The sequence below is a fragment of the Equus asinus genome, chromosome 7 (assembly GCF_041296235.1).
Source record: "Equus asinus isolate D_3611 breed Donkey chromosome 7, EquAss-T2T_v2, whole genome shotgun sequence".
NCBI lineage: Eukaryota > Metazoa > Chordata > Mammalia > Perissodactyla > Equidae > Equus > Equus asinus.
In genome coordinates this window covers 106761063-106773904 of record NC_091796.1, presented here as the reverse complement: position 1 = coordinate 106773904, position 12842 = coordinate 106761063, and the positions used below count along the sequence as shown (strand labels likewise).

At 38.9% G+C, this 12842-nt stretch overlaps 1 protein-coding gene across 9 annotated transcripts in view; it reads left to right on the top strand.

Moving 5' to 3' along the window:
- The window catches only part of MOK (MOK protein kinase), a 71625-nt gene that overhangs the window by 28055 nt on the left and 30728 nt on the right, over positions 1 to 12842 (top strand). For all 9 annotated transcript variants that reach the window (XM_070514374.1, XM_070514375.1, XM_070514373.1 and 6 more), the window contains exon 2: positions 169 to 283. In XM_070514374.1, coding sequence (XP_070370475.1) covers positions 169 to 283 — 115 coding nt within the window. The remainder of the gene's footprint in view (positions 1 to 168; positions 284 to 12842) is intronic.

Below are 12842 nucleotides of genomic sequence, written 5' to 3'. Positions count from 1 at the left end.
CACTTCTCTTAAAATGAGGGGAGCATTGAACCTTAGAAAGAAAAGAGAAACACTTCTCAATATATTGCTGTTGGATTATCTTACAAATAAAAATGTTTGCTGTCTGGAAATGAGTACAAAATATATACATAAATAAAATTTTATTTTTATAATTGTTTTTGTTTATAGACTATAAAGCAGTTGGCAAAATAGGAGAGGGAACGTTTTCTGAAGTTATGAAGATGCAGAGCCTGAGAGATGGAAACTACTATGCGTGTAAACAAATGAAACAGCACTTTGAAAGGTAGGCACTCAGAGACGTGTTTAAGAGTAAATAAAGTACAGGTTTAAATCAATAAGGGCAACTTAACCTTAGTGGGAAAATTGTATTCATGTAATAATATGTGAGATTTTTTTGGGCAGTGAGGATTATGGGCCAATTTTATGTTTATCATGCTGGATTTTATTCATGTCCAAGTTTACTGTCATACCAATGATTAATGGTTACAAAGTTAAATTATAAAAGTATACCTCACTTTAAATAGTCTATATGTTCCTAAAAGTTGTGTGTATGTTGGGCTTTTATAAATGAAACCTTATTTTAAATATATTAGAGGTCCTTGTGATTTAATTAATTGTGAATCAATTAATGTATTTAAAAATAATTTCCAAATACGGTTGCAGAAATTTATCCCCTGGGAGTGATGAGTTGCCGTATGTGGAGAGGGGAACTAGAGAGTTCTGGATTAGTCCCTTTGAGGACTGCTGTGGCTTTTTCCCTCAGAGCAGCCTCTGAGTCTTCGAGTTTGCAGGTTCTTAACATATATCACACTAAAGAGTCAAAAACCAGATGTGATTAGGAAACTCTATCAGAATAATGAAGTAAATGCTGGTTTTATTACAACTGTTAAACTTTTCAATTAAGAGATTTGAAGCTCAGCTATTTTTTTAATATCAAAGGAATTGAAGTCTATAAATATCTAAAGCAAATTTTTGAGAAATGAGATCACCCTCCCCACCCACACATTGATGCAGAACCTTCTGAAATGTTTTGGGATATAAACCTTGATTTCAAACTCAATATGAAAGAATTGTTTCTCACGTCAGAAAGGAGTATAGGACAGTTAATGGTGTCAAAGAGTATGGAGAAAAGTAATTTCATCCTCATGACATCCCCACAGGACAGTTGTAATCGTTTCTCTTTTGCACATGAGGACAGGTGCTTAGAGATGTGAAATAACTTGGTAATTCTCATTCTAGGCCACTAGGTGGGCAGAGCCACATTTGAATCCAGATTTCACTGAGCCAGAATCCTTGTTCTTCATCACCCAAAGCATGCGGTCATTTACGTGTCACTGCCAGTAACTCTGAAGTTACTGGGTCTTCTGCTTTTCCTCTATTCTGTCCCTTCTTCCTCTGTATTCTGCATTCTCTGTGTTTCTTTATCTCCCCCCCCACTCCATCTTTACCTTTAAACTGCTCAATGATAGAGAATTTGATGCACAGTGTACTGATTATCCCATATCTAAAGAGCAGACTTCCTTAAACAGCCACCTTTGAGAAACCCACCACAAACTCAGAGTAGCTAAGAAAGGCCTTTGAGCAGCAGGATGTGATGCGTTTGCACCTTAACACAGGACTGGAATCCCTATTGGGTCCCACACTCAAATTCAGGGGTAGATGTACTTACAGACACCAGGACTTGCCAGCTGTTATTTTGGGAAAGAGCTGAACATAAAAAGTGGACTAAGGGCTGGCCCAGTGGAGCAGCAGTTAAGGGCGCACGTTCAGCTTCAGTGACCTGGGGTTCGCCATTTCAGATCCCGAGTGTGGACATGGCACTGCTTGGCAAGCCATGCTGTGGTAGGCGTCCCACATATAAAGTAGAAGAAGATGGGCACAGATGTTAGCTCAGGGCTAACCTTCCTCAAAAAAAAGAGCAAGAAAGAAAAGGTGGACTAGATGAATAGCCTTCAGACTTCAACTTCGGAGATCGTTGCTATGTCAGAATTAATGCACAGGCATGTTCACTCTCTTGAGCCAGCCATCAAGGATGGATCACACTTAGTCACAGATGTGCGTTCAAGAAGGTAGAGATAACTGTACCACATTTTAGAAACATTTCCCTCAAAGAAGATTAGAATGTTTTTTTTTTTTAATTTTTTTTTTTTTTAAAGATTTTATTTTTTCCTTTTTCTCCCCAAAGCCCCCCGGTACATAGTTGTGTATTCTTCATTGTGGGTTCTTCTAGTTGTGGCATGTGGGACGCTGCCTCAGCGTGGTCTGACGAGCAGTGCCATGTCCGCGCCCAGGATTCGAACTAACGAAACACTGGGCCGCCTGCAGCGGAGCGCGCGAACTTAACCGCTCGGCCACGGGGCCAGCCCCAGAAGATTAGAATGTTTTAAGGGGCAATCATTTGAGGGTCAAGGAACACTCAATTTATCTGGAGAAGTACCTTATGTAACCTCAGTCCCTCAGGAGAATGTAGTGTTATCTAAGGGACGTGGTTTCCTAGTGGCGATGTGCATCCTGAACCACCACTACCAGGTCCCAACACACCAAAAGTGCACAGCTTGTGCATCCAAGCTTTGGCTTCCTGGTCATGAGGTGCTTGAGGTCTGACTGAGGAGATGAATATAAGGTAGCTAGCAAGGAGGGGTGCACGGTAAACGTTCAATAGATGGTAGCCTTTGTTAATGTACGTGTAATCATTTGTTGTATTTCAGAAACAATTCATGCTGTTTGCCTTAACTTCAAAAATGATTAATTTGAACACATATTTTTCTTTTAAAAATTCACAGTAAGTAAAAATTTTTAAGAAAATACCACTGGATCAGTATTATTACTTTACCTTTTTTTAAAGTTTGTGCGTGGGATGATCAGCGGGCTTTAGTCTCTGTTGTATAAATCACAATTTCACATATTGGCCTTACTTAAAAGGAAGTCTGCTTACTCTGGTATTTTGTGACTGTTTGATGTACGGAGTCACTGATAGAGTCTTGAGCTTAGTTTTGACATGTATCTGCTAGGCTGTGTAATCCAAACCCAAGGGGAATTGGACTTTGGGTTTCTTCTTATGAGTTCTTATTGCTCTTGATATGTATGTTCAAAACTATAGGAGACTGTAATCCCATACTGTCATTAATTATTTAATAATTAGTCCAACTCTGGCCCTGGGAGCTCTTTCAGGTTGGCTCTGTGTTTTTTTGTTTTTTTTTTTAAATTCTTTTCTTCTTTTTCTCCCCAAAGCCCCCCGGTACATAGTTGTATATTCTTCATTGTGGGTCCTTCTAGTTGTGGCATGTGGGACGCTGCCTCAGCGTGGTTTGATGAGCAGTGCCGTGTCCGCACCCAGGATTCGAACCAACGAAACACTGGGCCGCCTGCAGCGGAGCGCGCAAACTTAACCACTCGGCCACGGGGCCAGCCCCTGGCTCTGTGTTTTTTTGACATGCCCCATTCTTTTTCTTTTCTTAACAGTTCTTTACTTGTTGGCACTACAAGAATCTCTAGGTCTATCTTGTATTCTCCCTGCCCCTAGAATCTTCCATTTCTCTAAGGAGTGGTTCCTTTTATTGGAGAAATGTATTTAGAAAACAAGATCTTGGCACCAGGTGTGCTCATTGCTTCTAGAATGTCACTCCCTCTAGGCCCTCTTAGCAGACAGAGCTCATGTGTATGGACACTTAACCTGTATATACTACACATCTCTCTCTCTCTCTGGCTCTCTTCAAATAATGAGTGCATTATTTGGTTATCTGTCTCTATTGAAATGATGAGTGCATCCTGATACAAATAAATGACTGAATGAATAAATAAATTTGGATGAGGGGACAGTTCTTCCTTATAGAAGAATTCCGATTAATCAATATAGAAGGAATGAGAGAAATAGGAAATCATCATTAGAATACCATAGTAATTTCTGCAGGCAAGATAAACTGATGAATGCTAAAATTAGTAGGTGAAACTTTAAAGAGAACCGGATTTCTGCACAGCCTCAAATGATCTCCCCCCAAATATTTATTAATTACTGTGATGTTTTTAACTTATGTCCACAAATTGATATTCCTTCCTCCAGTAGGTAGGGTTTAATTTCCTTCCCTTTGAGTGTGGGCTGGACTTAGTGACTTGCTTCTAAATGATAGAAAATAGAAAGGGAAAGGTAGTAACTTTACAGTGAGAAACCTGGAAGATACCACCTTAACTAAATGATTAAGATTATCACCATCAGTAATAAGACATATTCATATCACGTACCCTCTAATAGAATGGGATGGGAAGGGCATATCACCTCCATGGTATTTTTCCCCAGAGATCGATAATCTCGGTTTAATTATGAGAATACATCAGACAAGCCCAAATTGAGGGGCATTCTACAAAATCCCTGGCCAATACTTCTCAAAACGGTCAAGGTAATGAAAAACAAAGACAGACTACGGAACTGTCACAGAGTGGGGGTGACTAAGGGGACGTGACAACTTAATTACCATGTGGATTTTGATCCTGGAAAAGAAAAAGACAGAAATGGAAAGACTGCAGAAATCCAGGTAGTGTGTAGTTTAGTTAATAGAGTTGTACCAGTGTTAACTTCCAGTTTTGATCAATGTTGCATGAGATGTTAACATTAGGGGCAGCTGAGTGAAGGGAACTTTCTGTGCTATTCTTGAAAGTCTTCTCTTAGTTTAAAATAGTTTCAAAATAAAAAGTAGAAAACAAATCAAAACAAAAAATAACCATAGGAGATATGGAATGACTCATATTGCTCATAAGCTTCTTCCGATAAAGGTATTGCTATTATTTCTGATTTATAGGAAGAAATGACTTTATGGTTTCTTCTAGAAAGCAAGCTGGTTTTGGTGTCACCTCTAGGGGTGAGGTTGCTAATTTGTTGGATGTTTATTCACTGTAACTTGATCCACAACTTTAATGCTGTTCTTTGTTTTTGTTTTTGTTTTTTAACTGTGAAAATATTTCTAGCTTTTAGAGTTCTGGAGTATCATCATTTTTAAACAATTTATTTAATCTTACTCACTTGAAGAATAATTTTAGGTTCCTTTAAAAATCCATTTCTGCTCTACCGATCATTGTCTGAGTGAATCCTCAAAGTCACCTTGCAGAGTTGTGTGGGTGCCGTGAGAAACAAGAAGCGGGCAGAGAGGAGTCACACTGAGTCAGGCAGGCAGGAAGAGATTGGTGTTTGCAGCCTCTGACCCCACACCTCCTCAAGTTTTATTTCCACTCCTTTCCTTCTGCTCTTACTGAAATAGAACTTGATAGCTTTTGCAATGATCTTTGCCACCATGAAGTCTAGGTAAGGTAAAATAAACCAATTCATTGTGTCAGGAAGGGTACTTTCAGCTCCTGAGTCGCTCAAACCCTTAGTTTGGGGATAATGAAGTTAGTTACTTGCCCAAGGCTGCAACATGGCCAAGTCCTTTGGATATCTTTTTTGGTATATCTTCAAATGTCCTCCCACCTATACTCACCAGAAGTATACATTTAATAAGAGGCTCTTTTTTTGCTATGATAGTATTCTGTATTTTTATAGAAATGATTATAAAGAAATGGAATGAGCCTCTTTAAAAAAAAAATCCCTATTCTTAATATTTGTAGAATCTCTCTGTGCCCTGAAGCAATAAGGTTAACACGTGTGCTAATCTTAGCATGTGGTTGCTAGCTGGACTCTGAATGTAGAACTAACAACTCTTCCACTTTAGTTCTATGACCTTGGACAATTCCTTAATCTCTTGTGCCTCAGTTTCTTTATTTATACAATGGGGATAACCACAGTATCTACCTCATATGATTGTTATGAGGGTTAAATTAGATAATTCGGGTAAAAGCACTTAGCCCAGTGCTGGCTCACAGTAATATATGAACTTGCCAATAACAAATTGTGCAAGGTATTAGGGTTTGAACACTATTTTCAAAATGAAAGTGAGATAATAGCAACAATAATAATGAAGATTACAGTAGTTGTTCAGTAGGCGTCTGGTGCTGTGCCCACTGTAGATGAATTATGTACGTGTATCGTTTAATCCTCACTGCAGCCCCAGGAGCAAGATGCTGTAGTTGCCTTCTTTCGGTGTAGGGAACCGCAGTTTAGAAAAATGACTTCCCTAACCTGCCCAGTATCACCTGGCTGGCAAGCGTGGGACCCAAGTCTGTAAAGGTCCAGAGCCTGTGTTCTTTCCAGCGTTCTTCACTGCTGCAGAATGTAATGCAGCCATCTTGACTTGGTAGACAATTTTTCTCAAGTCACATCACTAAATGATCCTCAAATTACTTTGCAAAAGTAAGGTCTTCTTTGTAAAGTTATAAATAAAAGCAAAGGCAAGAAATTCATGAGTCACTCTAAAAGCGCTTTTCTTAAAAAGAATATAATTATAGAAATTTCAAACATGTACAAAGTAAACAGAATGGTATAATGAGCCCCAGGTACCCAGCAGCCACAATCAACAACCTTGTGATTTTTATTTAAGCTATGGCTCCACCCAGTCTCCTTCCCCACTTGGTTGTTTTTATACAATTCTTTCTTTTTAAGGCACAATTTGCATACATTGAAATGCACATTCCTTAACTCTGTAATTTTGGCAAACAGATATTTCCATGTAATCAAGATATAGAACATTTCTGTCACCCTGGAAAGTTCCTTCATGTCCCTTTTCAGTCAATTCTCCACCCCCATCCCAGGCAGCCAATATTCTGGGGTTTTTTTCCTTTATCCTCTTGCAGACATTCGTAAATGGAATCTCACGGTATGTGCTCTTATGTCCAGCCCCTTTAGCTCAGCATAAAGTCTTTGAGATTCATCCACACTGTTAGACCAGTAGTTTATACCTTTTTACTACTGAGTAGTGTTCATTCTAGTCTATGACTACAACACAATCTGTTTATCCCTTCTTCTGTTGATGTACTTTGGGGTTGTTTCCCATTTGGGGCTGCTAAGAATAAAGCTGCTATAAAACCCTTGTACAAGACTTCTTGTGGATATATGCTTTCATTTTTCTTAGGTGATTACCTAGAAATAGAATCATTAGGTCAAGGGTAGGTGTATGTTTAACTTTATAAGAAACTGCCAAGCTTTTTTCCAAAACGATTGTACCTTTTTGTATTCCCACCAGCAAAGAATGAGAGTTCCACTTGCTCCATATCCTCACCAGTGTTTGGTGATGTTAGTCTTAAATTATAGCCATTCTGGTGAGTGTGTAGTATTATCTCATTGTGGTTTCAGTTGCCACTTGCCTGATGACTGATGATGATGGATACTCATTCATGTGCTATTGGCCATTCATGTATCTTCTTTTGTGAAATGTGTAAGAATATTTCTTTCTTAAATGTTTGAAATAATTTACCGATGAAATCATCTGGGCCTAGAAATTTTCTTTGTGGAGAGGGTTCACCCCCCGCCCCCCGTGAGGTTTATTTCAACATCATTCACACTGGTAAAAAACTGGAAACAAAACAAAGTGGTGGGATGGGTGATAACATCACGGTACATCCATACCATGGAATATTAAACAAATAGAATTATGCCAAATAATTTGGATTTCTATAAGATTTTTTAAAGCTTTGTTGAGATATAATTTACACGTCATAAAAATCCACCCATTTTAGGTGAGTTTTAGGAGATTTTTACAGTTGTACAACTATGACCATAACCTCGTTTTAGAACATTTCCATCACCTATGAAGACGCTTTTGATAACAAATTCAGTTTCTTTGATAAACATAGGGCTATTTTTTTCTCAGCTGAATTTTTTTTTTAGTTCATAAAATTTACATTGTTGTGAAATCTCAGTTGTACGTTATTTCATGTCTGTCACCACATGAGTGCTGCCCTTCCCCTGGTAACCACTGAACTGTTTTCTTTGTCCATGTGTTTGTTTATATTCCACATGTGAGTGGAATCATATCGTGTTTATCTTTCTCAGTCTGGCTTATTTCGCTTAGCATAATTCCCTTCAGGTCCATCCATGTTGTTTGCAAATGGGGTGATTTTGTCTTTTTTTATGGCTGAGTGGTATTCCATTGTATATATACCACATCTTCTTTATCCAGTCGTCTGCCGATGCTGGGCAGTTGGATTGTTTCCATGTCTCGGCTATTGTGAATAGTGGTGCGATGAACATAGGTGTGCATATGTCACTTTGGATTGTTGATTTCAAGTTGTTTGGGTAGATACCCAGTATTGGGATAGCTGGGTCATATAGTGTTTCTATTTTTAGTTTTTTGAGGAATCTCCATACTGTATTCCATTGTGGCTGCACCAGTTTGCACTCCCACCAGCAGTGTATGAGGGTTCCCTTCTCTCCACACCCTCTCCAACATTTGTTATTTTTAGTCTTAGTGATTATAGCCATTTAACAGGCGTAAAGTGGTATCTTAGTGTAGTTTTGATTTACATTTCCCTGCTGATTAGTGATGTTGTACATCTTCTCATGTGTTTATCGGCCATCTGTATATCTTCTTTGGAAAAATGTCTGTTCATCTCCTCTGCCCATTTTTTGATTGGGCTGTATTTTTTGTTGTTTCAGTTGTGTGAGTTCCTTATATATTATATAGATTAACCCTAAACGTAGGGCTATTTTTAGTTTCATTTTATTTTGTGTTAGATTTGGTAATTATCTTTTCCAAGGAATTTGTCCGTTTAATCTAAATTGTCATATTTGTTGGCATGCAGTTGTTCGTAATACTCCTGTGTTATCTTTTTAATATCGACCTGTAAAGATAGCTGTTCTTTCGTTCCTGATGTTGGCTGGTGGTGGTAGAGTTTTGTGTCTTTTTTTCCTCCGTTGGTCTTACTAGGGTTTTGTTAGTTTTATTAATCTTTTCAAAGAACGAACTTTGGGCTTTGTTAATTTTCTCTATTGTTTGTTTTCTATTTCATTGATTTCTGCTCTTTGTTACTGCTTTTTTCCTACTTTCTTTGGATTTAATTTACTACTTCTTATTCTACCATCTTAAGGTGAAAACGTAGACAATTGATTTTAACCATTTCTTTGGTTAGAAGATTAAATATTCTTTGAAGCACTATTTTACCTGCATCCTATAAATTTTGATATGTTGTGCTTTCTTTATTACTTGATTTGAAATGTTTTCTAATTTCCTTTGTGATTTTTTATTTACCCATGGGTTATTTTCAGATGTGTTGTTTACTCTGCAAATATTTGGGGGCTTTTCTAGATAGCTTTCTGTTTAGTGATTCCTAATTTAAGTCCATTGTGGTCAGAGAACATGTTCTGTAAGTCTTCAGTACTTTGAAATTTATTGAGACTTTTTTTAAAGAGTCAGCTAACCTCAGCTAACATCTGTTGCCAATCTTCTTTTTTCCTTTTTCCTTCTTCTTCTCCCCAAAGCCCCCCAGTACATAGTTGTATATTCTAGTTGTAGATCCTTCTGGTTGTGCTGTGTGGGACACCGCCTTAGCGTGGCTTGATGAGCAGTGCCATGTCTGTGCCCAGGATCCAAACTGGCGAAACCCTGGGCCGCCAAAGTGGAGCCCACGAACTTAACCACTCGGCCACGGGGCTGGCCCTTATTGAGACTTATCTTTGGGTCCAGCATATTGTTCATCTGAGTGAATGTTCCCCATATACTTGAAAAGCATATTTTTCTGTAGGTGATGAATACACTGTATATAAATGTCGATTAGGTCAAGGTGGTTAATAACACTATTAGGATCTTCTGTATCTTTACTGATTTTTTGGATGATTGTTCTATCAGTTATGGAGAAAGGGTGTTGACATTTCCAACTCTTTCCTCCTTAAGTTCTGCCAGTTTTTACTTCATGTGTATGGAAGCTCTGTTATTTAGCACATCCATATTTATGATTGTCCTGTCTTCTTGATGTCTTGACCCTTTTTATCATCATGAAATCATAAATAATAAAAATCCTTGTTTTGAAATCTATTTTATCTAATATTAATGTAACCACTTCTTTTTCCCTTTCACGTTAAGGACTTTCTTCCTACAGATTGGATTGGTTAGATAAACTTACTTTCCATAAAATCCTTCCAATAAAATCAAATGCAGGGGCTGGCCCCGTGGCCGAGTGGTTAAGTTCGCTCACTCTGCTGCAGGCGGCCCAGTGTTTCGTTAGTTCGAATCCTGGGTGCGGACATGGCACTGCTCATCAAACCACGCTGAGGCAGCGTCCCACATGCCACAACTAGAAGGACCCACAATGAAGAATATACAACTATGTACTGGGGGGCTTTGGGGAGAAAAAGGAAAAAAAAAATCTTAAAAAAAAGATTAAAAGAATCAAATGCAGAAATTTCATAATTAATCTTGTAGTTATTTTTTTAAAGACTTAATCCTGGTAATTGTAATTTTTTCCAATTGTAGAGAAAATCCATTTATGGTAGATATCATCTAGTTCTTTTTGAAGGAGAGGCTGCCTACATTCCTCTATGTTCAATTCCATGATATTTTTTGTTTCCTGCAGAACAGTAAAAAAAAATTAACTAAATGTCACCTGACCACAAAATTCAAAGCAACTCCAAGGCAAAGAAAAGTGGTTACTTCCAGATTTTTAGATTTTTTTTCCCCATGATATTTAAAAGAAGGAACAGAGTTGATTAGAATTTTATTAAGTACTGTTATTTGAACAAAGGCTAGCAATACCCAGAAAAATATGCCTTTCTAATGTTTTTATTAGTTCGTTATTTCAGAGTGAATGCCTGTGGAGGCATAAAATAATTCTGTCTGTAATAAACAAAATATGTTTCAGGGTATGTAACTGGTTTTCATATTAAAAATGAGAAGAGTTGGGCCGGCCTCGTGCCGAGTGGTTAAGTTTGCGTGCTCTGCTTCGGCGGCCCAGGGTTTCACTGGTTTGGATCCTGGGCACGGACATGGCACCACTCGTTAAGCCATGCTGAGGTGGCATCCCACATGCCACAACTAGAAGGACCCACAACTGAAAATGCACAACTATGTACTTGGGGGCTTTGGGGAGAAAAAGGAAAATAAAATCTTAAAAAAAAAAAAGAGAATAGTGACTATTTGTTTGTCTAAATGACATGGCTTTTTGACTACCTAGTTCTAGAAACTAATTTTTTTCAAATAGGGTGTTCACAAATTAGAATTGCTACCTCCAATTGGTTTCTTGCTCTTTCCACCTAAAGCAGGATTTCTTAACCTTGGCACTATTGACATTTGGGCCTGGATTATTCTTTTTTCGTGTGTATGAGGAAGATTGGCAACAGATGTTAGCTCAGGGCCAATCTTCCTCTTTTTGCTTGAGGAAGATTGTTGCTGAGCTAACATCTGTGCCAGTCTTCCTCCATTTTGTATGTAGGATGCCGCCGCAGTGTGGCTTGACAAACGGTGCTAGGTCTATGCCTGGGATCTGAACCTGCGAACCCCAGGCCGCTGAAGTAGAGGGGGCAAACTTAACCACTACACCACTGGGGAGCCTAGATTATTCTTTGTTGTGGGGCCTGTCCTGTGCATTATAGGATATTTAAAACATCATCCCTGGCTGCTACCACTGAATGCCAGGATCACTCCCTCCTCAACTAGTGACAACTAAAAATGTCTCCAGACATTGTCAAATGTCCCATGGGGAGCAAAGTTCCCTGGTTGAGAACTGCTACCTGTGGCATGCCACGGGCAGAGGCATGACAGGCACCAGGTGGAGGTGAGGGTTCTTCATCAGCCTGGTCCTGAGTCAGGGACCTCTCGTGGTGTGGGACCATGAAGAAGAGTCTTGGTGGCCTCTTCCAATGCAGACCCCGGGAAAGGGGATTGAATGATGTTCTATAATCGGTTATGTAAATGCCCCCAAAAGAATGTTTTACTTGGTCTTTTTTTCTTCTTTTTGCCTTATTGCTGTCTTTATTCATCTTCACTCTCCTAAGAAAAAAAGCTATTTCTATCATGTCGCTCAAAGGGTAGTCTGGAGTGCTGTATTCTCTGGAGACCTAGTTTTGAGGAATGGGAACTCAGTAGTAAGTAAGAAAGGATCCTGGTACCAAAAATTCTGGGAATTTTTGGGTTAAATAAAAGTAAACTGTTTTCTTTGTTTAGTAGGGTTTTTGAAATCTTTTAATATCAGCTGTAAATTGTGGCTCTCCAAAAGGAAATAGAGTGGGCCTCTCTCAAGCTTTTTGAACATGAAATTTCTTCACAAAGCATTTTCCAGAGAACTAATGTTCTGTGGCACATATTTTGGGGAGCACTGTTCCAGAGGCATGTAGGTGAGGCCCTGGTTCTGTGGTCCAGGGTGCTGATGAGGAGCAGGTGTTGGGGTGGGTACTAAGCTGATGTAATGAATAGACGGTGTCATGATATGGTCCCTGTAAACATCAGTATGGCCATCCATGATGGTTATTACAATAGTGAAAGACTCGTGTTCTGGGTGGTGGCTAACTGCTAACCTGAGCCTCTTGAGTGCTGCCCCCAACCTGCCACTCTGCACCTGGCCCACTGCTCAGCGCTCCTCCGACCTCCCCTCTCAGTGCCTGGTTCAACGCCTTTAGGACTCTGCTCCAGCATTGTGGGCTTTGTCTTTCTAGTTGCTTGTTGACCATGGCACACAAGCTGCTAACATTTTGAATATCATCCTGGGTGTGAGGGAGGAAATAGGGGATAGTAATGAAGAAGGGATCTAAAACTTTTAGTCAGAAATATTCTTACACTCAGATTATTCAGACTCTTCTTATATATCAGGCTCCCGTTTGTTGGCTAGTATGAGAGAGACTTAAAATACTTGGCCACATTGATTTAAAACAATAATAATATATTATTGGATATAACTACTCTTTTAATGACCAAACAAGATGCTGAGCTTTACACTATATGTTAAAAATTGGTAGAACAGAGTTTTGCCAAAGAAAGAAGAATATTCCCACA